Source organism: Musca domestica, unplaced genomic scaffold (assembly GCF_030504385.1).
Source record: "Musca domestica strain aabys unplaced genomic scaffold, Musca_domestica.polishedcontigs.V.1.1 58, whole genome shotgun sequence".
Classification (NCBI taxonomy): Eukaryota; Metazoa; Arthropoda; class Insecta; order Diptera; family Muscidae; genus Musca; species Musca domestica.
Genome location: NW_026712360.1, coordinates 5230367 through 5254696, shown reverse-complemented (window position 1 = coordinate 5254696; position 24330 = coordinate 5230367). Strand labels below are relative to the sequence as shown.

At 35.4% G+C, this 24330-nt stretch overlaps 2 protein-coding genes across 2 annotated transcripts; one reads left to right on the top strand and one right to left on the bottom strand.

The window, feature by feature from the left end:
* Window positions 1-218: 218 nt before the first annotated feature.
* On the bottom strand, window positions 219-10226 carry LOC109612777 (uncharacterized). Its single transcript, XM_059128878.1, has 3 exons — window positions 10123-10226; window positions 715-1598; window positions 219-636 (listed from the first exon to the last, which is right to left on the bottom strand). The coding sequence occupies exons 2-3, from the start codon at window positions 1549-1551 to the stop codon at window positions 244-246; spliced, it is 1230 nt and encodes a 409-aa protein (XP_058984861.1). The 5' UTR covers window positions 1552-1598; window positions 10123-10226; the 3' UTR covers window positions 219-243.
* LOC101898022 (centrosomal protein of 131 kDa) lies at window positions 6233-13228 on the top strand. Its single transcript, XM_011294639.3, has 9 exons — window positions 6233-7011; window positions 7089-9060; window positions 9678-9936; window positions 9997-10417; window positions 10471-10688; window positions 11568-12005; window positions 12064-12235; window positions 12787-12908; window positions 12979-13228. The coding sequence occupies exons 1-9, from the start codon at window positions 6985-6987 to the stop codon at window positions 13109-13111; spliced, it is 3762 nt and encodes a 1253-aa protein (XP_011292941.1). The 5' UTR covers window positions 6233-6984; the 3' UTR covers window positions 13112-13228.
* The last annotated feature ends 11102 nt before the right edge of the window (window positions 13229-24330 follow it).

The window sequence follows — 24330 nt, the reverse complement described above, 5'->3', positions numbered from 1 at the left end:
AATTACTCTTCTTTAAAGAAGTGCATTCAAGGAATCGTTTCAAATGTTTAAGGAGATTAGTTTTTCCAAATAATTAAAGAGACATTGAACTTCTAATTTAATATTCGGCTTTGCCGATTTTTATTGAATACATATTTTATGTTTTAAAAACTAATAATACAAAAAAATTTAATTCAAAACCTCAAGTTCGCACAAAACATTTATTTAACACATACGTGTATTATATTTCCAAAATATTATTAATTAAATTTCAACACTTAGCAACTTATATTGTAGTGCCCTCATGGCTGCGTCTTCTCCCTTTTCCTGGGAAATTCTATGGAATTCAGGTGCAAACTGCCTTAACAAAGCAAAGGTTTCCAAGAAATTTTCCCCATATCTTCTGGTGCAGGCCTCAAGCATGGTCGCTGATCTGCTTACTTTCGGGGGAGCTACTATGGTTTCCAAAGAGCTAGCAGAAGTAGTGGATGTGTAGGAAATCTCTGCCTCATTTTCAGTTTCTTCTGGTGGGATTTCATTGTTTTCTTTCGTGTTTTTAAATTCCTCTGTCACGATTTCAGATTCTTCTTCTTTTTCGGCAAGTTTTTCAGATTCTTCTTCCTCTTCAAGGTTTTCAGATACTTCTTCCACTGCCACGTTTTCAGATTCTTCTTCCTCTGCAACGTTTTCACATTCTTCTTCCACAGCAACGTTTCCAGATTCTTCTTCTGCAAGGTTTTCAGGTTCTTCTTCCTCTGCAACGTCTTTAGATTCTTCATACTCTGTCACGTTTTCAGATTCTTCATCCTCCGCCATTTCTTCAGATTCTTCATTCTCTATCAGGTCTTCAGGCTCTACATACTCCACCAGGTCTCCAGATTCTTCTTCATAATCTTCAGCCTCTGCCATGTTTTTTTCATTTTCCCGTGCCAAAATCTGCGCATTCAGAAATTTACAATTTGCCGAAAAGTGTCCAAGCTCTTGACAACTGAAACATTTACTAGTCCGCAATGACTCCTCTGCCTTGAATATTCGTTCATCGATCAGGAATGTATCTGAAGTATTGATATTGTAGTTTCTTTCGATTAATTCATTGCAAACCACACTAAACGATGGCATAAAGGACAGATGTATAGCCACCACATATTCCTCATTCACGCTGACAAAGAACTTCTTTGGGCCCAGAGCACGGGTCAATACTTTAACCACTTTCTTAATTCTAGCTCCATACAATGATATGGCTGGTTTATAGCCTTCTGCGGTCATTGTCCTTCTATAGTCACATGCATCTTCCAATGTGTGCATCACAACATCTATTCCACTCTCTAGAAGCGCATTGCGGGCTTTGAAAAGATGTTTTAGATTTAATAAAAGTACAGTGGCCAGATTTTTAGGCTTTTTTTGCACAAAGAATGTATTATGGCCAATTAGCTCATTGAGTAATTTGACCATTTCCTTGTGTATAGCTCCGTACACGGTTATGACCGGCGGGTCTCCACCGCATCTGTGTGTGTTCTTAACTGTAGTTATTACGTCCTTTTGTTTATAAATGGATGCCTTGTTGTATCTCATTTCGAATGTCAATTAAACTCGAGCTTTATCAAAGACTTTCTTCGAATCTGCAAAAAAAATTTTAATGGAATTTTATATAACTATTGTAAGAGAGGAAACAAAGGTAAGCTGATGTTTCCTCTTGAATGTTTACAGGACACTGTTCATCAAGTACCACAAAATAATCTTACGAACTAATTGTGAGAACATAACCTAGTCCATAATGGCCTGAAGTGTGAAAGAGAAAAAGGGAATGCACACCTGTGTATACAACACATCTGCCTGCCTGACTGGTCATAATCCAGATTCTTCGTGCAGTTTAAATCGCTTTCTAAGAAATCAATACCCATATATGTGGGAATGGAAATTTGCATTATCCTGTCATCAGGTATATATTTTACAACACACAGATATGTGGTGGAAACCATTCGACTATAGGTTTGATCAAATCTTTTTTGGAAATTTTGATTATATAATTTCATAATGACAAAGCAATATCCGTTTTCAATCAGAGACCACTAAAATATACCCAATTCCGTATCACACAAATAGTATCGGTTTCCAACACATACCTTATTGTTGTGGTCTTTCTAATTGAAAACCGCGAGAAGAAATATTTCATTATTTTTCAAACTCCCTTTTTGTCTGGGAATATTCTCACCAAGAAGCATTTAAATGCAACTCCTCTGAAGGGTTACGCCACGGAAATATATTTCTGATAAGAGCAACCAATCGTCTTCACATTTTTAGGTTTACGGCAGGCAAATATAGTTCTTTAGTTTTTGTCCAAGGATATTCTCTCTAGGGATTCATAAAAAACTCATTTCAACAATGTTCTAATCATAAACAGTGCAGAGTCGTAATCAAGCCTGTCTTGTCTTTGAATAAAATTAGGAAAAAATGATAACATTTATGGATGCAGGATTAACAAATAAATGATATTTTAAAATTCCCGTTTCGCTATATTTAAATTACTCTATTGAAGTTATCCTTTTTTTGTCTGGGAATATTCTACCAAAGAAGCATTTAAATGCAACTCTTCTGAAGGAGGAGTTTTTTAGGTGTACGGCAGGGTAATATAGTTCTGAAGAGAGCAGCTAATCCTCTTCATTTCTTTTAGTTTTTGTCCAAAGATATTCTCTCCAGAGATTCATAAAAAACTCATTTCAACAATGTTATAATCATAGGCAGTGCAGATTCGTGGTTAAGCCTGTTTTGTCTTTGAATAAAATTCGGAAAAATATAACATTTATGGATGCCGGACTAACTAATAAATGATATTTTAAAATTCCCATTTCGCTATAATTATGAATATATTTTATATATTTTTCTCTAAAAAAGTTCTTAGGCAAGAACGTTCGCTTTAACCTTTGTCCTTTAGGTAAATGTATCGGTGTTGAAAAAGGAAAAACCAGTCAAAACGATTTCCCTGAAAATTGGAAAGGTATATTATACCAATTGAACTTAACATTACCATGCAGGTACACAGACAAGTGGGGGTTCCCTTGATGGTTTTTCTCCTAAACACAAGCACGACTCACGTAAAAGATTAAAAAATATTCCCACCAACTATCAGAACCTATTCTTACTCATAGTTTCAAATTGCAATTTATTAACCAGGATTTAATCATGAATAATATAGATATCTGTCACTGGACCCTACAGCCTACTTCATAAATTACGTCACCTAATATCCTTCAACAACAATAAAAACTATTCTTAATTGTTTTTGTTTAGAGTTTCAGCTTTGGAAGGTCTTTTCATTATATACCAAAATTAGTAAAATCTTCTAAACTTTTTATTCAATAAACAGCCAAAATAAATTTATTCCCTACTAATTCGAAATTCAATCTCATTTACAGGCTGATAAGCTTAGATACAAAAAAAGAAACTAATTAACAAAAATTGTCTTCTTGGCAACAATAAACAAACATTATAACTAATGTTTAAAACAAAAAATAAATTTAATTAAATGATCAAAAACTACTTGATTTCAACCTTTAACAATCTGCGCTGTAGAGCCTTCATGGCTTCGTCTTCACCCTTTGCTTTGGCAATCCGATTAAATTCAGGTGCAAATTGTCTTAACAAAACAAAAGTTTCCATAAAATGATCCCCATATCTCCGCGAGCATGCCTCAAACATGTCAACAGCTCCTTCCAGTTTAGTTTCCAGATTATATGCTTTATTTACTAAAGCTTTGGAAGCAGCCGCGGGAGTTCCTAAGGGTGGAAATGTTTCAGAATCCAGTGAAAACCTTTCAGATTCTTCGTCAGAAGAACTAGGCGAATCACATGACTGATTATCATCTATGGGAGCTTTACAATTTGCTGCAATATGGCCATAATCATGGCAACGGAAACATTTAGTATTACCGATTTTTAAATTGCCAACATATAGCTTATAGTCCACAAGGAATGTGTCAGAAGTGTGAATTGCGTAACCACAATCAATTAAAGCAGTGCAAGCTAGGCCAAATGATATCATAAATGAAAGACGTACAGATAGGACATTTTTCTCGTTTGTGCTAATGACAAACTCATCCTTGCCCAGTGCATTTAACAGTACATTGATTACTTCCTTAGTGTTGGCTCCGTACAATGTGAGGGCGGGTTTATAGTTCTCCTTGTCGAATGGCCTTCCAGCGCTACATGGCCCCTCCAAAGTGTGCATAACGGTAGGTAATCCACTCCCAAGTAGGACATTGCGAGCTTTAACTAAATTGTCCAAGTTTCGAAGAAGTACGGTAATGCGATTTTGTAGTTTTCTTTGTACATAGAACTTATTCTTGCCTATTAGGTCAGTTAGCAGATCGAATATGTCCTTGAATTCAGCTTCGTATACGGTTATAACTGGTGGATTCGATCCACCACTTTTCTCATCCTTGACAATGGTCATGACATCCTTTTGTTTATATATTCCGGCCATCTTGAAATCCATATTGAAAGCGATTTGAAGTTTCGGAATTTCAAGCTTTTTGTGGATAGTTAGTATTTATTTATTAGAAATTTTAAGGTCTTGGTGATTGTTCCGTGTACAGACCATCAATATGCCGCCCGAGAAATTCGAAATGTCTTTTCTTGTTATCGATATTTTTACTATCGCAATTTTCATTTTATGTGCAAGTGCTCTATAGTTCGACTTTTGGCGATAATTACTCGTTTGCTTGCCTATTAAACTTTTTTAAGGTATATGGAAAAGAAAAACTAATTTTATAGGAAATAATAGCGCATCTACATTGCACCTGAGATGTTCTTCAGAATCTGCAAGGATCTACTAGTATTGAAATTTTTTTCGATATCATAAATGGAAAATCAATTACAATAGTAAAAACTTTTACATTCGTGAAGTTTTGGAATAGAGCAATTGTATTTCGACTATTAGGATTTCAGAACAGATTCTATTAAGAAAACAATCTAAGAAAACAACATAAGAAGCATATTTGGCTGGGTTAAGTCATCGGCTGGCTTCTTCATGAACAAAGGAGTTTAAGGTTGACTTAGTTCGACTTTGGCCCTGGGCTCCTTTGTTCATTTCCGAAGAAGCCAGCCAGATAAGCAATTTATGTATTCCCACCTTAAAGTAAGAGTATAGGGATAATACTTGCTCCATTCCAGTACCTGCAAGAATCTACTATTTTTGCAATTGTCTTCGATATCATAAGGGAAAATCGGTAATCATAGTAAAAGGGTTTACATTCTTGCAGTTCTGGAACAAACCAATTCTTTAGAAAAAGCTTTAATATTTGTAAAGACCACAAATGTATTTTTAATTATGGTATTGACTTTTTAAATACCTAGCAACTTTTCCAATGACTGATGCAGGGAAGCAAGTTTTGGCGGGATATTTAGGAATCGGCTTTAAACTAAAAAAATGGAATTTCCAAATTAATCTGCAATACGTTTGGTTTATCTTATTCTAAAGGTTCTCAGTAATTTAATTTTGAACTGGAAACCAGATTCTCAGGTCCCCAAATTCCAAACAAATAAGCCCATTTTGAAAAACTCGTTCTGTTCTTCTTTCTTTTCCCCTTCGATTTATTTAATGACCGATGCAATTTCCTCATGTGACGAGTCATCCAGGGAATAATCCGATTTCAATGAATTTTTGTTTGTTGTGTTTCACAGGTAACCTTTTCAAATGAAACATCCAGAGAACCGAGTTTTGTCAAGCCTCCGCCACCACCACTTCCTTTGTTTTTCATTTGGGCCACATTTTGCCAGGACATCCACGAATCAATTTTATCGATGTTGAATCCAGATAAAGTGAATCTTCACGAAAATTAGCAACACTTTCGGTATTTTTAATGTTATTCCGGGTTAGAGGGTATAATGGAGGAAGCTGGAGTGGGTTTGGTTTTATTATTTTTATTTTACAAGGAATTCTGTGGAGTCACGGTTGATTTTTTCTGGTCATTTTCGAAGTTTTTACTGTCTTCTTTTACCAAATTCTGGGAGACAAGAGGGAGACTCCCTAAGATAATGATAGCTATTGGTTCCGTGCAACTTTTCTTCATGCCGCTTTGGAAAATTATAAATTATTGTCCATTTTTAAAGTATCCTTTTTGGCAATTTCCAATTAAAATGTATTCAGGCTGTTGTTCTTTCACCCAATGTTATTGGATTCAAATTTTTGAAAAAAAACCTTCATCCAAAAGATTTTTAGCCACAGCGCTTTCCAATAACTCCCCCACAACATTGTTATAGGCACTTATAGCTTGAGACTCCTCCCGGGATATACGAAACGATACGGCCTTATGTATTTTTGCTCTTCATTCCCTGCAAACTATTATTTATTTCTCCGCCTTTTAATTGTTTTCCACATCAGACTCTCTTTATTAAACGTACTACTCTTTGCCGGCATATGCTTTCGGAAAAACACCTGTCGGTCCAAATCTAAAAATAATGTTTACAAACAACAATCATAGCAACATCACACAATACCCTATGGCCAGTATTATTTTTGATATTTTTACTTTATTCAAGGCTATACAAGGATACAAGGGTGGCTTCCGGTAACTCAAACTGCTGCTCATTGTGGACAACATGGCACACGTTGTGCCACGGCAAGAGGGTGGCTAGTAACTGTTGTTAACTAAAAAAGCACGAAAGAAACTCTTGCCCAAGAAATACACCTTGCTTGACCATTAAAACACATGGCATTTTTGGTAAAGCAGTTGGAGAGGGTGATTCCTTTCAAATCGATATGGATATTGCCCTGGTGACGACATACAAGCGTTAAGCGTTGGGTGGTTTGTGGCAAATGGCCAAGACAAAAGTTCAATAAAAGTCCAAGCGAGTGGACGTGTGTGCTTGCGTCGCCTGAGGTGGTGAAGAAATTTTGAAAATTCAGAAGTTGCAAAGAAAAGTAGGACATAATTAATATGTAATACCGGAAAATATTGGAAAAAGTTTCAAACAAAAGAAGAAAACAAAGAAAAATAATTTCCCTATTATGGATTTAAGTCTGAGAGGATCACAGGTAAGTTTTTTGGTCTTCAGCTGTGGGGAACAGATTAAAGCAAAAATTTTCAGACCTTTTGAATTTTTTTCTTGCAGATAAATTTGGTTAGTCGACAAAAACCCAAACCAAAATTCAATTCCCAGACGAATCTTTTGCGGAGTTCGACATCATTACAGCGACCCAGTTCCCAGTTGAGACCACGTTCAGCCAGTTTTTTTGATAGACGTTGCCAGAACTCTCCGTTTGCTTTTCGCCCGCAGTCGGCCGATCCCAAATTTGGTAGAAACTTCCAAAGTCCTTGCGGCTCGTTTAGCACAAACACAGATTCGGAATTTTCTAATTTGAATTTAAGCAAACGACGGCAGCAACGATTCCAATCAGTGTCTTCCTCGAATCTTTTGAAACTGCTATTGGACGAACCCATTAAACGGCCATGGCTGTGTAAGGATAACTCTTCCACGACCCACAGTGATGGTGATGCCTCAAGTCGGGACAATCAATCGGAATTGAGTTCATATCGACGAAGTGGCAGTTGCTCCAGTCTACACAAGCCACTGAATAACGAAAAGTTTATGACCACCCTTAGGAATCCCATGCGCAAAGTAACCTCGGCGCAATCTATGCAGCACACCAGCAAGGTCTCGAGCACTTCCACTAACCATTCATTTTACAATCCTTCGGTATCGGTGAAAAACGATAAACCTGATCTGCCAGGCAGGGTGTCGTTTTCGAAATCTTCTTCCCAGCTCCAAAGTGATAACGATTCCAGTGATTATGAAAATCCCTACTTTCACAAGCCACACATAACCCCAGGCCCCGAAGAAGAAAGTATTTCAGCTCCAGGCCCCGTAAAGCCAGAGGATTATAATTTCAAAACCAAACAGGAATTGGGTCTTAGCAAAGAATTCTCCTCTTTGAGTCTCAAAAAGTCTGTGCATTTTGGTTCTCCTGCCAATGGTGAGGAGGTTGTGGCCGAAACATTTGAATATCCCAAGTGTCCCTCGGAAAACTGTTCCTGCAGTACTCGGTCATCTTCGTCGAGTAGCCTACAAGATCCGCTTAGTCCCAAGTGTTATTGTAATCAACCAAGCTGTAAGTTTTACACGGAATCTGTAGCCAAAAATCAAACAGCATCTGAAATGGATAAAACCCACACCGGAAACTCCCTTTCTCCTTCACATAAAATATCCCGGGACCTCAAGGAGCCGGAAGAGTCCCAAGTCATAAGAGACTACAAGAATGCAGTGGGAGAGCAATTGGAAAACTCAGTGGTTAAAAATATATTAGATGAAGGCGTGGCTAACAGCAAAACCTTGACCACCAATGGCCTTAACAATTTCGAATTGCCCTCTTATCTTTCGAAATATTCCCTAAACTCCCATAGTTCTACGGAGGTTCTGGAAAAACCGAATAACATTGCGGAAAAGAACAACAGCCTCAGTAGCTTTAAAACGGAAATTGCCAAAAAGGATATTTTAAAAATGGACAATAAATTGGAAACTTCCCAGAGCGGTACGAAGAAGAGTTCGACGGAATCGGTCATTAATAATTATCTTAAGGTGACTGCCTCCTCGGCTAACATAATTAAGAAAAAGGAAAACAACAAAAATTCCGAAAATGAGCAGAAAAAACCAGCCTCAGCCGCAACAGTGACTTCCTTGCAAAACAAAAATAATAAAACCAAAACCTCCCCGGGCTCCTCCATTGCCCCTTTGACCCAAAATAACATTAAAAAGGCCAAAAGTTTTGGTAACTTACGTGAAGATTCCAATCTGCAAGAATTCAACATTGATAAAATCGATTCCTGGATGTCCATGCATGAGGAGGCCCAAAGCAAAAACAAAGGAGGGGGTGGTGTTGGTGGAGGATTAACAAAACATGGCTCCCTGGATGATTCATTTGAAAAGTTTACTCGAGAGACACTTGACGCCATGGACGCCGATGGCGAAGAGGAACCGGATGAGGAAGATAAGAATTCATTGAAATCTCTGGATCATTCTCAGGATGATTCGACATATGAGGAAATCGTATCGGTCATCAAGGAGATCGAAGAGGATAAGAAAAAGGGTGAGTTTTTCGAAAAGGGGGTTTAGTTTTTCTTGGATTTTAAGGGACTGAGGGACTTGCATTTCAGCCTTAAAGTACAGTTCTGGGTCTTATGGGGTATTTATACTTCAGACCTGGGAAAAGGACTTTTCCGAGATACATTTTCTTAGACTTGGGAAAGGTCTCTATGTTTATATGACATATTAGATGTCTTCTATCAAAGTGTGTTTTCTACAGAATTTTTTTTTTGGGGAATTAGAGGACAAAAGAGATTTACTTTTCTGACGAAAAATATAATTGTAGGTCGCATAGGGAATATATCCAACTGACCTCAGAAAAAAAATTCAGAGATACATTTTCAAAGACTTGGGAAAGGTTTCTATATTTAGAAGACATATTAAAGGTCTTTTATCCCATTTCGTAGGACAAAGGGACTTTCCTACAGGTTGTTTCTGTAGAAACATTTCTTTCTCACACTAAAACCTCAAGTCTTGAGGATACATTTTTTCAATAGAACAATATCTTCAGGCTCTGAGGAGGATCTTTCACGAATTTCAAATATTCTTAGATACCTAAATTCAAATTTTTCTTCCAAAAAACAAAATTTATTCCAAGAATGCCTTTTAATTTTGTTTCAGATAACTTAGCTGAACGCATGAATTCCGAAATGGATTTAAAGCTGAGTACCACACCCAGCGTGGGAACACCTCATCCTACAAATGAATCCGAAAAGCCGCCAAAATCTCCCGACAAATTTAGAGATATTCTCAGTTATCTGGACAATGTGGAGGATAGCTGTGAGAAGACATTGCTTGAAACACGTAGATCAATGCCGGATAGCAATAGGACCGAAGTGGAGTTTGTGGTCGAACCGGACATTGCAGAAGATGTTCCAAAGTAAGTCAAATGTAACTCTTTTTAAAAATGATTTTCAATTCCTTCCTTGTTTCCTCTAAGACTCTCCGATCTGCTCATGCTGCCCAATCACCAGTTGGCACGCCGGGTAATTGCATTGAGTTTGCGAGCCAATGAATTGGCCAATGCCGTCCATCTGTCCAAGGAACATGTCATGAAGATACGCACCGAAAAACAAAAGACCATTCGCGCAGAAAAGGCAAATTCCGCCAATCGCATGAAGGAACAGAAGAAACACTATGAAACGATTGTGAAGCGTCACCAGGGATTTATAGAACAGCTATTGAAAGATAAGGGATCGCTATGTGAAAAAGTGGCTGCCTTGACTCGCCGCTTGGAAAGTCAAAATCAGGCCTGGGAACATAAATTGGAAACAGAAGTAGCTCGAGTGAAGGAAACCACATTGGCGGGGGAGAAGATAAGACGAGAACGATGGGTTCGGGAGAATACTAAAAAGATAAAGGTGAGGTTATGGCAAGGGGTGAAGTAGAGTTTTCTAATTCTTTGTTTTTTTAGGAGTTGACTGTCAAGGGTCTGGAAGCCGAGATCAATAAAATGAATTGTAATCACCAACAACAAATCACCGAGTTGAAGCGGGCCCATCAACAACAGCTGCTGGATGCCTTGGAGGAGGCCCGCCTGAAACATGAACAGATTGAGAATAGCATTCGGGAGTCATGTGCCCAGGATCGAGAGTCCATAATAAGCAAGGAAAGAAATGCCATAAGGGAAAGGTAAGTAGTTTTCCGAAAGGGGTGCGAGAAAAACGTAGACCATGACCTAAAAAAATTAAATAACTTCAGACTAAGGATATTTTTGTAAAGAAAATTATGCATTTTTGGACAGAAAAATATCCAAAGAATGAATTGGATCCATATAACAACTATCCTTAATCCGATATATTTTTAAGGTTCAGAAGATAATTTGATGCTGAGCCCCAGAGGGTAACTTTTCCTACAAACAAATTTCTCCAGATTCTGAGGGAAATTTATACCTAGAAACTTAAGAAGAAAGTCTTCCATAAAAGAAAATGACAATTGCTTCTGAGGTTGAATTTTTTTATGGAAAAAATGTCCACAGGGTCTTGGAAATACTTTTTTTTTAAAGAAAAATATCTTCGGGCCGTAGTTTTTCATAGAAAAATGTCCTGTTTCAGAAAGCATCTGCAGGTTTTAAACATCGATTTTACAATTAATAGGAGTTATTTTAAAATAACTTCTGGGGAGAATATCCTAAACAAAAAGCAAGGGAACTGATGAGGATTGGTGGCCCTTTCCAAAACCTAGGTATCCCCTGCCTTACACCCTGATAAACATTACCATCGCTCCCCACTAATAAACACACGTTGCTTTTATAAATAAAAATAATAATGGGATTAAGCCTAACTATTTTGCAACAACAAAATACTGTAGTATCCCGAACAAATATGCCAACACTGTTCTATTAACAAAAACATACTCTCAGGACCAAAGAATGACTTTATCAGGATCTGAGAAATGATTCTACTTCAAAAATGTTCTCATGACCTTTTAAAAAAGCGAAAGCAGGACGGACAAAGATTTTGTTTAAAAAGTTGATAATGCAATTTTCATCTCCTACCTCTCTCCCCCCAGATTCGAACGCCAACTGGAAGAGGAACGTAAATCCTTCGATGAGCAAAAACTGAAACTCTCCGAAGATTACAACAATGAAAAAGAACGTCTACAAAACGAACTAAAAGCAAAGGACGTGGAACTTCAGACCAAACGTTCCGAATGGCAACGAGAAAAAGAAACGGAATTGGAACAAGCCATTTCCGAACTGCAAGAAAAGATGTCAAAACAAGAAGAGAAATTCCTAAATCGTATCAATACCATCGAAAAACAATATGAAGCCGATTTCGAGCTATGGAAAAAGGAATACGAGAGTAATTGTAAGTCGCAGCAGGCGGAAAAAGAGAATGCGATACGTCAACATTATCGCGCCGAGAGGGATCGACAAATCGATGCCATTGTCCAGCGCATGGATGCGGAGGCATTGAAAAACAATGAGGAGTTTGAAAATAAGATGAGGTAGGTAGGGTGAAGATTCAATGGATAAATTAATTTTAATATTTTTATAATTTTTTAGTCGTTTGCGTGAGAAATATGAAAAGGACTTGCAGGAGTTGGAAAATCTTGAGAAATCGGTTAGAGAGAAATACAATGACACCAGATCCAAACTGGCCGAGTCCGATGCCCAGGTTCGCAACTTTCAGGCTGAGATCAAGCAGCTGCAAATTGAATTGGATCATAGCAAGAAGGTAAATGGGATCCCGCGGGTGAAGATTTTGAAAAAAATATAGAGAGAAATTTTAATTTTGAAGAATATTTGACAATGAAGCAAATTGAAGTTGGAGTGATAGGTTAACTGACTTTTTCCACATTTATCTTTACCATTCTATTATAGTGTACTTTTAGGCGCTCCGTTCTATTTTTAATATAAAGAAACGCATTCAAATTATATTTATATTAAAAATATTGTATAAGTATACTATATGCAACTGCATAACATATGCTCTGTTCCAGAACCTGCAAGAATGTAATAATGTTATTACAATGAACCATTTTTCCTTTATGATATCGAAAAATCGGTGGATTCTTGCAGATTCTGCCACAGAGCAATGCTGTTTATAAAGCAAAGATTTTCTTCTAAATTGAAAAAATGTATTGGAGATCCCTTAAAAGTATCCTATAAAAATTCTAAACATAAAATCTGAAAAAGTCACTCAACATATGCCTCTAAATTGATCATTAGAGAGTCTTACAAACATAATTCCTGAAAAAATGATAATTTTTCATATTTCCCTTTTAGATGTGCTCCGAATTGCTCATGGAACGTGATCAATTGCGCGAGAATCTTCGCAACGAAGTTCAGAGTGAGGTGCAGGCCCTGAAAATGGAACGCGATGAGGAAATCCAAAAGATTCACAAGAGGTGACATTTTTCGCATAATATCTTTTTTAATTTTTTTTTATAATTTCTTTTGTTTGAATTCCCTCCACAGAGTCCAACAAGCCATTGAGAAAAAGGATGCCACCATTGATATTCTGCAAAAGGAAAATGGTTCCTTACGGGAGCGCTGCCTTAAACTGGAGGCTGTTATACGCCAACAACGTAAAGATTATTGTGTTAAGTAAGATAAAGAAACGAAATTAAACAAAAGAAATACCCAGTGTAAACGAATGATAAGAAAATGTTGAAAGCATTTAAAAAAATTATGGCTCAAAATAAAAATATAGAAATAAGCATAAGAATTTGAAAAATTTGTTTCCCTAGAGAGCAAATCTAAAGAAAAGGCAGGATATTTTTGAGGACGATGAGAAAAATCAATAGTTTTGAAGGCTTATTTTCCGAAACTCTTGCTAAGAAACAGATATAAAAAATATTAAAGTATTTGAAGGAAAACATTTAGACTTGTTTTAGCATAAATTGATGTAAAATATTTAAGTGATTTTTATTAAAATTGTGATTGAATTTTTAAATTATAATTTTATATATATAACGGTACCTCCCTATATTCTGTATTTTGATGATTTCATCTACATATTTTAATGGAGTTGCCTAAAAATCCATACTAGGAGTTCTTTGAAAAACACTTTACCTCCTGAAAGAGAAATGTCTATATAGGTTCAGGATATCGTATAGCCTGCATACAACAACAAATTTCTTATGCAGTCTTTGTATAACATTTCCGAATTCGTTCCAAATGGTGGAGGGTATTGAAAGTTCGGCCCGGACGAACTTACTGCTTTTTTACATGTTCTATTAAAAATCTTTGTCTGAACCTGTCAGTAAATCCTTATGAAGTACCAAAAAATGTTCAGGTCCTTATGCCATTTTATCTATAGTCTGCAGTTTTCGTCTTCAGTTCCCAAGTATACTTTTTCCTTTAAAAAAATAATCTTTTTCTGAGGATATTTTTTTTAAGATTCAAATTTCTCTTCAGATCAGTGGGTATTTTTCCATAAAAATCTTAAGGAATATATCGTTGGAAAAATGTTTCAGATCTGGGATAATTCATCTAAAGGTCCTAATATTTTTTCAGTACAAATGAAATCTGGGGGTTTCATGACATTTTTATAGCCTTAAGTTTATTTCGTGGAAAAATCGACCTTGAATCTTGGGGACTCAAGATCAAAATTCCTGACCAAATTCCTTCCGATGCGGAAAAAATTAAAAAAAAAATCCCTTCCAAATCTTGAGTAAAATTTTCTATTAAAATGCATTCATCCTCAGGTATTGAAATAGTTTTTAAGATTGATTTTTTGAAATTACACCTAAGAAACGAAGATTTGAAAGAAGTAATTCTCATTGATTTTTAAGATAAAATTTCCAAATAATAACATATCACCACAGTTCAGGAAAATTTTTAACAGATTCTTAGCTGCTGGTGTTGATTTAGCCCATTCACAATACATTCTCACGGTAAACCTTCAAAATAGACCTATGCAAATTACACGTATAATTTCATTACTATAGGCTCTTTCGTCATATAATTTATCTGGGCAAGGTGATTTTTTTTTTAAAACGTTTTTAAATCATAACCATTATTCTGAAATTTCTGATATTCTAATATAACAAGACAACTCCAATCATTTCTTATTTATTTTCCAAAGAACATTTATTAATGAACAACGAAGATCCATAAAAAGCAGGGATTACACAAAAATGTCTCACGCATCAAGTGCTGAAGCAAGAAATTATATTTAAAAGTGGTTACCATTCTGAAGGTATCCTCCATTCAGGGCGTAGTATTTTTCTCGGTGAGAATTTCACAATTCAATTTTTCACAAATTTTTACTCGTAAAGAAATGAAGGACAAAGCCAATATATCTCCGTGATCCCCTTGATATGTTGACACCAAATGAAAAAGGTATTAGCCTTTTTTTGACCTCCTGTTTGTTGCGTTAAAACAAATTCTCACGATGGAGCACAGCTCTCACAACAGATGATGGAATAAAATCCCTAATTCCATTTGTATACATTTTTTTCCTCCTTTTCCTACCTGTGTACGATGTTTTACATTTTACATTTACAAAATCGCTTTAAATTCTCAACATAGCCATAGGCATTAATTCTGAGACCCTGGTATTTGTTCAACTGAATATGGCTTTGTGTTTCCAAAAATTCTCATACAATTCGTAATTTCTCAACGATCAAAATCTTTTCAGATTCCCACGAGATAATTTAAATTCTTTCTAATTTTTTCTCAGGAAGTGTCTTTCAAAAATTTTCCCATGCAACAAGTGCAGAGAAAGTAAGTTCTGATGATCATTTTATTGCCTTTCAAGGCATTTTCCCTATCAAACAACCTACCCTTCTTTGATACAAAACTTCACACATTTATTCTCACACTAAGAGCGATTCTCTTTATCTCACGCTCTTTATGCCTACCGTTTCCCACAAAAAAATTGAAACCCTTTTTTCTCAAAAACATTTAAGGAAAATGAAAAACGATAAAATTTTCGCATGCAACAAGTGTAGAAGCGAGGAAATTCTCATGCAGATCATTTCATTGCATCCCATGCCATTTTCTTACTTCTATAACCAACCCTCCTTCAGAACGTCTCCACACATTTATTCTCACATTAAAGAGTGATTCTCTTTATCTCATGCTCACTATACCGTTTCCCATGAATCAATTTGATCTCCTTTATTTCTCAACAAAATGCAAAATCAAGGAAGATCCTACCAAAAATTTCCCATGCAACAAGTGGAAGACAAAAGACAACTCTCATGCTGATCATTACATGGCATGCTTTCTCCTGAAAACACCAATCCTCCTTTCAAACAACTTAACACATTTTTTCTCACACATTCATTCTTATACTTCCCTTTTTCTCACGCTCTCTATGGCGTGAGAAAACTGTCCATCTTTCTCTTACTAAATTTCCTGGGCTCCTGTTACAGAATTTCGAAAACCTCATGGCCAATGGATGACAATTCTCACGATTTTTGAAAATTTCTCAGGATAAGACAAAAGACGTGGGAAATCTTCTTTTCAAAGATTATTTTCCAAAGGATAAAGAAAATATTTTGTGTGGGAATTTAGAGAAAACCATGGGAAAATCTAACTCAATGTGAGAACACAATGAGAGATAGGCTCTCCAAACATCGTCGTGTGTGTGTGTGCTGTGGTTTTCCCAACACGTTCCGTTACACAAATAACCCAAATAATGATCCCATTCAAGTGTTTGATGTTTTTTTTAACAGGGGGATGAAAAGGACGGCCGTGTGTGCGTGTGCAGGAGATTATGAGTCCTTAAACGGTTTCGAATTGTGGGTTGATGTAAAAATTGTTTTAGTTTTAAAGGGGAAATGTTCACTGTTTTGAAAAAATTTTGAAAAGTTTCTATTAATATTTGCTGAGCGCCTATTACTTGAATTGAGAGACAATGTAGACGGACTTGAAATATTCTCACGAGAAAAAAGAGAATGTCTTACCGTGAGAATATTTCTGAGGCCATGGTGAGAATTTATTTTAGTTTCCCATGGTTGGGATTATTTCGTGAGAATTTTTTTTATTGGAACAAAATATGTTTTCTTTAAAAAACCTTGCCTCATTGCCTAAGAAATTTTTATAGAAAAAATCATCATCTTCTCTAGATTGAGGATATTTTTCCTACAGGAAAATGAAAAAATGAAAATGAAAAAGGAAATGGAAAAAAATTTCAACCTCAGCAACTGGGAATATTTTTTCTATAGGAAAAAATCCATTCTCAGCAACTGAGGGGATGTTTTTCTAAAGGAAAAAATCATACGAATGTATTTTTTTATACCCTCAGCCATTTGGCTAGAGAGGGTATATATGATTTGATGCGGCCAAAACGTGCCTCATCGAAATACGGGTTTAAAACCCTAGTTCTCTTTGGACCAAATCCGATCTGGCCATGTCCATCCGTCCGTCTGTCTGGCTGATGCGCAAGATAACTCTCAAAGGAAGTATCCGATTTGGTCCAAACTTTGTACATCGTAATATTATTGTCAAACTTAGATCGAGTTCGAAGATGGGTAATATTGGTACTCTCCTTCTGGTCAATCCCCCACAAAAGGTCAACATTTTGAAAAAAAAAAAAATATTTTACTTCACAGAAAAAAAGGATGATCCGATTTTGCTCCAACTTTGCAAATCCTAATGTTTGCATCAGTACTATGTCAGGTGCGAACATGGACAATATCGGTCCACTCTAACAAGTACCACCCCCAAAGGTCCAAATGTTTAAATAATTTTTACTCTTATAAAATCTGATATAAGAATCCGGTTGTCTTCAAATTTCACGCTTCACAATATTTGTATTGACCCAAGGTCTGCTGTGAAGATGGGATATATCGGTCCACTCCTTCTGGTACCTCTCCCACAATGGGTCAAAAATTTCAATACCTTCAATGCCCATAAAACGCGAAATAAATATCCGATTCCATTCAGACTTGGTACATTTTAAAATTTTTTACCCTTTGCGGGGGAAGACGAAATGTTCAGATCTTGTGTTGAGAGAAACATCATCACAAGATCTGAACATTCCTTCTGATACCTCACCCACAAAGGGTCAAAATTTTGAATATTAATGAAGCTCATAAAACGTGAAATGAACATCGGATTCCATTCATCTGTTGTGAAGATCTGCGAACCCCTTCTGGTACCTCACCCACAAAGGGTCACAATCGTCAGTAAAATTGAGGCAGTTTTCTCAGTTTTCAGAGACTTACTTTTTCTCAGTTTCCAGAGGCTGATTTTTTCCATAGAGAATAAATCCTCTATCCTCTTGTTCACAATGTTGTTGTCAATACCAGAATGCGTTTTTGTATCACCCTGTGGTTTGTGTCTACGCTGCTATAAACGTTTTTGTGGCAAAGTGACATGAATTTCATTTCGGTGTTTAACCACCAAAAGGCATGTTAATATGTTTGGAATGCTTGGTATTGGAGGTGTGCTATATCAGCCCATATCTAGTTATTGACCTCCACGTTACTGCACCACCGAATTTTCGGTATTTTGAATTTTTAGCCACAAATTTTCATCCAAAAAAAAAAATATAAATCGACATTCAGAGCTCAAAAGGTGAGAAAACAAAGAATGCCAGCCGTTTTATGTATTCTCATCTTAAGTCTGCAGCACAGCTTTCTGTAAAATATCTTCTTTATAGGTCCACCATATTTGACACCACCATTATTGCATTAATTTCGGATTTCAAATATTTTTAAGATTTTAGACTCATTTTCTTTCCCACAAAAAAAAGGAATTCCCAGCAATGCATTCTCGTTCAGAAAAAAAAAATTCTCACGCTTTTCTGTCCTGTTTTCGTGAGAATTTTTCCAAAACATCTTCAATGTCTTTTAACTCAAGTAATAGGCTCTCAGAAAATTTTGATAGAATTTAAAAAAAAAGATTTTTCTTTTAACCTTCATTGGAATTCGTTTAAGGACTCTTAATCGCTTGCACTGGGCCTGCACGCATGCACGCATACGTTCGTCCTTTTCATCCCCTATTTGAAAAAAAAAAACTCCCAAGCACTTGCATGGGATCATTGGACTATTTCTATCTATTGTCGGCACGTGCTGGGAAAACCGCATCACACCCAATGATGATAGGAGAGAGAACATCATTGTTTGTGTTCTCACCCTGAGTGAGATTTTCTCATGGTTTTCCAACATTCCCACACAAAATATTTTCTTTATCATTGGAAAAATTTTCTTAAAAACAAAGTTTTCCCACGTCTATTGTCTTATCCTGAGAATTTTTCAAAAAACGTGAGAATTTGCATTCATTGGCCATGAGAATTTCAAAATGCTGTAACAGGAGAGCAGAAAATTTCACAAGAGAAAAGTGGATAAATTTCTCACGGTATAAAGAGCGTGAGAACAAAAAGAGAAACACAATTTTTTAAGTGAGAATAAATGTGTGGAGTTGTTGTGAAGGAGGGTTGTTGGTAGAAAAATGAGAATGCCATGACATGTAATGAAATGATCTGCATGAGAATTTCCCTGCTTCTACACTTGTTGCATGGGAAAAATTCGTTAGGATCGTTTTTAATTTTCCTTAAATGTTCTTGAGAAGAAAAGGAACTCCAATTGTTTCGTGGGAAACGGTATAGAGAGCGTGAGACAAAGAGAAATGCTCTTGAATGTGAGAAGAAATGTGAGAAGCCTTTTTTAAAGGAGGGTAGGTTTTAGAAGAAGGAATGATAATCAAATAATGATCGATCTTCTGCATGAGAATTTTCTGGGTTATGCACTTGTTGCATGGGGAAATTTCGTTAGGATCGTTTTTTAATTTTTTTTAAAGAGCGTGAGGTAAAGAGCATGGCTCTTTAATGTGAGAATAAATGTGAGAAGTTTCTTGTTTCAAAGGAGGGTAGGTTGTTGAAGATGGAAAGGTAATCATGATCGATCTTCTGCATGAGAATTTTCTGGGTTATGCACTTGTTGCATGGGAAAATTTGTTTTTTAAGGATATATATTTTTTTAATTGTTGAGAAAAATTTAATAAAAAATAGTTTGAATTGTCTCGAGGGAAACTGTACAGATTTTTGAATGTTGTGAGAATTGAGATTTGGCGTGAGAATTTTAGAAATACAACACCATGCATTCGTGAAGAAATACTAGGCTATCAGAAAATTGAAAGTTAGAGCATCGTTAAGGTATTTTCAGGTATGGAAAATATGTGTGAAAATGTTAGAAGAAGTATGTAGAGATTTTTTCAAAGGATCGTGATTTGTTGTCAGGATGTTCTACTTGTGATAGCATGAGAATTTTCTTGGCTCTGCACTTGCTGCGTGGGAAAATTTATTTTTTTTAGAATTTTTTTCAAAATTTCGTAAAGGTTCCTGAGAAAAAAAAATAAAAAAGGTTTGAATTAGCGTCGTGGGAAACTGTTTTGATTTTGAATAACGTTCTCATGATCATTGGAGAATTGAGAATTGTCGTGAGAATTTGTGAAATAAAACACCGTTCTCATATGAAGAAATACTAGGCTATCAGAAATTTTCAAGGTAGAACATCGGTAAGGAAGTTTGATGTATGGGAAATATGTGTTGAAGTGTAAGTATGTGGAGGTTTTTTCAAGGGATCGTGATTTGTTCTGAGAAGGATCTTCTCGCAATAGCATGAGAATTTTCTTGGCTCTGCATTTGTTGCATGGGAAAATTTATTTTTTAAGGATTTTTTTTTTAAATTTCGTAAAGGTTCCTGAGAAAAAAAAATAAAAAAGGGTTTGAGTTAGCACCGTGGGAAACTGTAATGATTTTGGAAAATATTTCCCATGATCGTTCAGAGAGTTGAGTTTTGCCGTCAGAATTTTTGAAATGCAACACCGTGCTAAGGTGAAGAAATACCAGGCTATCAGAAATGGATGGCATAAAAATTTAAAGGCATGGCACTAAGAAAATATGAGGAAAGTATGAAATATGGGAAAATTGTGTGAGGATGTAAGAAGAAATATGTGGACGTTATTCCAAAGGGTCGTGATTCGTTTTGAGAAGGAAAATGCCATGCAAGGCAATGAAATCATCTTCTAGTGGTAGGATGAGAATTTACTTAGCTCTACACTTGTTGCATGTGAAAATTTATTTTTTTTTAATGATATTTTATTTTCAAAATTTTGTAAAGGTTTTGAGAAAATAAAATTAAGACAAGGTTTTGAATAGTATCGTGGGAAACTGTAAAGATTTTTGAAAATATTCCCATGGTCGTTGAGAGAATTGAGTTATGTCGTGAGAATTTTTGAAATGCAACACCGTGTTCAGGTGAAGAAATACCAGGCTATCAGAAAATTTAAAGGTAGAACATCGGCAAGGAAGTAAATGGAAAAAATATGTGGAGGTTTTACAAGGGATCCTGATTTGTTTTGAGAAGGAAAATTCCATGAAAGGCACTTGTTGCATGGGAAAATTTATTTCTTTAAGGATTTTATTCCAAATTTCGTAAAGGTTTCTGAGAAAAAATTAAAAAAGGTTTGAATTGCCTCGTGAGAAATTGTAGAGATTTTGGAAAATACTCCCATGGTCGTTGAGCAAGTTGAGTTTTGCGGTGAGAATTTTTGAAATAGAACCTCGTGCTCAGGTGAAGAAATACCAGGCTATCAGAACTTTAAAGATCCATGGCATAAGCATTTAAAGGCATATGATTAAGAAGGTATGAAATATGGGAAAATTGTGTAAAATTGAAAACAGAAATATTTGAAGTTTTTTTAAAGGATCGTGACTTGTTTTGAGAAAGAAAATTTATTTTTTTAAGAATGTTTTTTTTTAAATTTTTGTAAAGGTTTCTGAGAAAAAAAATTAAAAAAGGGTTTTAGCCTCGTGGGAAACTGTAAAGAATTTGGAAAATACTCCCATGATCGTTGAGAGAATTGAGTTATGTCGTGAGAATTTTAGAAATTCCCCACCGTGTTCAGGTGGAGAAATACCAGGCTATCAGAACTTTGAAATAAACTCCATAGCATAAAAAATTAAAGGCATAGGATTAAGAAGGTATGAAATATGGGAAAATTAAATTGGAAACGGAAATATGTGGAGGTTTTTTTAAAGGATCGTGACTTGTTTTGAGAAAGAAAATGTATTTTTTTAAAAATGTTTTTTTTTTCAAATTTTTGTAAAGGTTCCTCAGAAAAAAATAAAATGGGGTTTGAATTAACATCGTGAGAACTGTAAAGATTTTGGAAAACAGTTTATGGTCGTTGAAAGATTTTAGATATGCCGTGAGAATTTTTGAAATAAAGCATTGGTAAGGAAGTAGGAGGGAAAATTGATTTTTTGAGCAGCGCTGCTTAAAGTGAGTTCTTTCTCTCTCTCTCATTCTTACTGCAGTTACCACAATCCTTTCTAATGTTTTAATATCTTTGTTTCCAAATTTTGAAATCTAAAACAAAAGACTGCTACCTGCGACTATCGTAACAATAATTCCAATCACGTTGAGTTAACCTCACGCTGGTTGACCTTTTCAAAAGAACAGCAAATAAAAGTTCAAATTTCTCTTGTCATTTTCCATTTTGGGTGGCACGGAAAAGGTATGTGGAGATTGAAAATAAACTATGAAAATTTCTACCTGGTGCAGGATTGTCTTTCACAGCTAAGTCTTAGAATCTTCACTTCATATACCTCTAAATTCTGCAATCCTGCTACACATCTAGATTAAATACGTGATCGTTACACGATTTTCCCACAGATCTGGTAGATCTAAGGGCGGACAACAAAAAAAAAAACGTGGGAATTTAGTTTTTTAAGAAAAAGTATTCTCACGCCTTCTTAAAAAATATGTGAGAACAACCTCTTTGGAATTTCAATACGGTTTTGGAACACTGCATTGGTCATGGAAATCCTATGTTTACCAAGAATTTTTCTTTTGTGTTATTCGAATCAACACAAATTCTTTGAAGTTGTATTTGTTGCGATAATTTTTTTATGGTGAAATGAGTTAAAGAGCTTAAATTCCCACAACCTTTCCTCAGGCTCTGAGAACTATGAGAAAATAACCAAATAACCCCTTTTATATTGAATATTTCTATCAGGCTAGCAGGATTTTCAAAATGAAGTTCCCACTTTTTACAATCACTACGGATTCCATCGCCTTTGTTTCAAAATCTTTTCATTCAAAACGGAAAATTCTACCTGTAACCAAAGTGATTTTGATCGTGACAAAAATTAGAAATCATTTTGTATTGAAAAAAAAAAAAAAAACATTAAAGATTCAAAAGAAAGGGGTTTCAACGTTGATTGACCTTTAGATATGAAAAACTAACAAACAAACCAAATTTAAAAGGCCTCAGCATTTTCCATTTCGGTTGATGCTGGAAAAACTATGGGAAAATGTAAAAAAAGAAAATTATTTTCTAAAAAAGGAAGTTCACACGACAGTCTCAGATTTAGAAATTAGAAATTTTGAGCTGTGGGAAAATGTAAGAATTAAGCCTTTTACATTCAATTTTTCTACCAGGCTTGCAGGACAATAATGCCTGAATTTTTTCCCTTTTAATTTTTTTTTCAAATTTAAAATTTACTACAGAAAATACTACCTGTAGCCATTGTCTTGGGATCATGACTTTTAGATAAAAAAAACAAACATATATTTGAAAATCCTACATCATTTTCCATTTCGGTTGATTTTGGAAAAATTGTGGGAAAATTCAAGACTAAACATCAAAATTTCCTACCTGTTGCAGGATTGTTTTTTTTTGGAAAAATTCGTAAACGGTCTTTACTTCAAGCTCATAGAAATTCTGAAATCCTGTTACAAATCTTGTTCAAATACGTGATCGTAGCAGAACTTTCCCATAGATCAGAATAGAACAATTTCGTGGGAATTTTGTCTTTAGAGAGAAAATATTCTCACGCCTTTCTAAAACATAAATTGAAAACTGACCGACCCTGGGAACCAAATTTTTTTATTCCAATCTCCTTATATTCTTATTATGAAAATTCCTTGTAAAAGGTTTTGACATTTTGAAAATGGGTTTCATTTTTTTCTCTACTGTCCTAGAGAAAATTATTTTCTAAAAAATGAAGCTCCCACGATAGGCCCAGATCTAATGAATCAGAAATTCTAAGCTGTGAGAAAATATGAAAATTAACCCTTTTTCAAGAAAATTTCCTACCAGGCTTCCAGGATAATAATGCTCTAGAATTCTTCCTTATTGAATCTTTTGTTTCAAAACTCAATATTAAAATAGAAAATTCTACCTGTGTCAAGTGTTGGGATCGTGCCTGTAATTGGAATTCACGTTGAATTTCAAAAATCTGAAAAATGGTTTCTGAGTTAATTGATCTTTTGATAGGAGAAACAAATAAAAATACAATTTAATACTCAAAAATTTTCAGCATGTACCGGTTCGGTTAAGGTTGGAAAATTTGTGGGAAAATTTCTAAACACATAATCAAAATTGACTACCTGTTGCAGGGTTATATTCTTGCTGAACAAATCTGTAGACGATCTTTACTCCAAGTTGAACGAAATCCTGCATTCCTGTTACAAATCTAGATCAAATACATGATCGCTGCACAATTTTCCCATAGATCAGAATGAGGGTCAAGAATTCGTGGGAATTTTGTTTTTCTTCTTCTCACGCCTTCCTAAAAACGAAAGGAAAAATTATAAGGACTGACTGACCATTAAAATCCCTTTTTCGTCTTTACTATGGGCATTCCTTATAAATAAAGAAAGGGTTTCGAAATTTAGAAAATAATTTTAATTGTTACACTATTGGCCGTGGGAAAATGTTTCTCTAAAAATTGAAATTCCCACGACAATCCCAGATCTAATGAATCAAAAATTTTAAGCTTTGGGAAAATGTAAAAATTAACCCTTTAAATGAAGATTGTCTACCAGGGTTGCAGAACAGTAGTGTCTCTGAATTCAATCTGTC

What these genes read in the sequence shown, in the direction of transcription:
- LOC109612777 (XM_059128878.1), bottom strand. Translation starts at nt 1,551, where the DNA reads ATGAGATACAACAAGGCATCCATTTATAAACAAAAGGACGTAATAACT. An exon ending in AGGAAGAAGAACCTGAAAAC is followed by an intron (nt 637 to 714) that starts CTTGCAGAAGAA and finishes GAATCTGAAAAC; the next exon opens with GTGGCAGTGGAAGAAGTATC.
- LOC101898022 (XM_011294639.3), top strand. Translation starts at nt 6,985, where the DNA reads ATGGATTTAAGTCTGAGAGGATCACAG. An exon ending in ATTGCAGAAGATGTTCCAAA is followed by an intron (nt 9,937 to 9,996) that starts GTAAGTCAAATG and finishes GTTTCCTCTAAG; the next exon opens with ACTCTCCGATCTGCTCATGC. An exon ending in AGAAATGCCATAAGGGAAAG is followed by an intron (nt 10,689 to 11,567) that starts GTAAGTAGTTTT and finishes CTCTCCCCCCAG; the next exon opens with ATTCGAACGCCAACTGGAAG.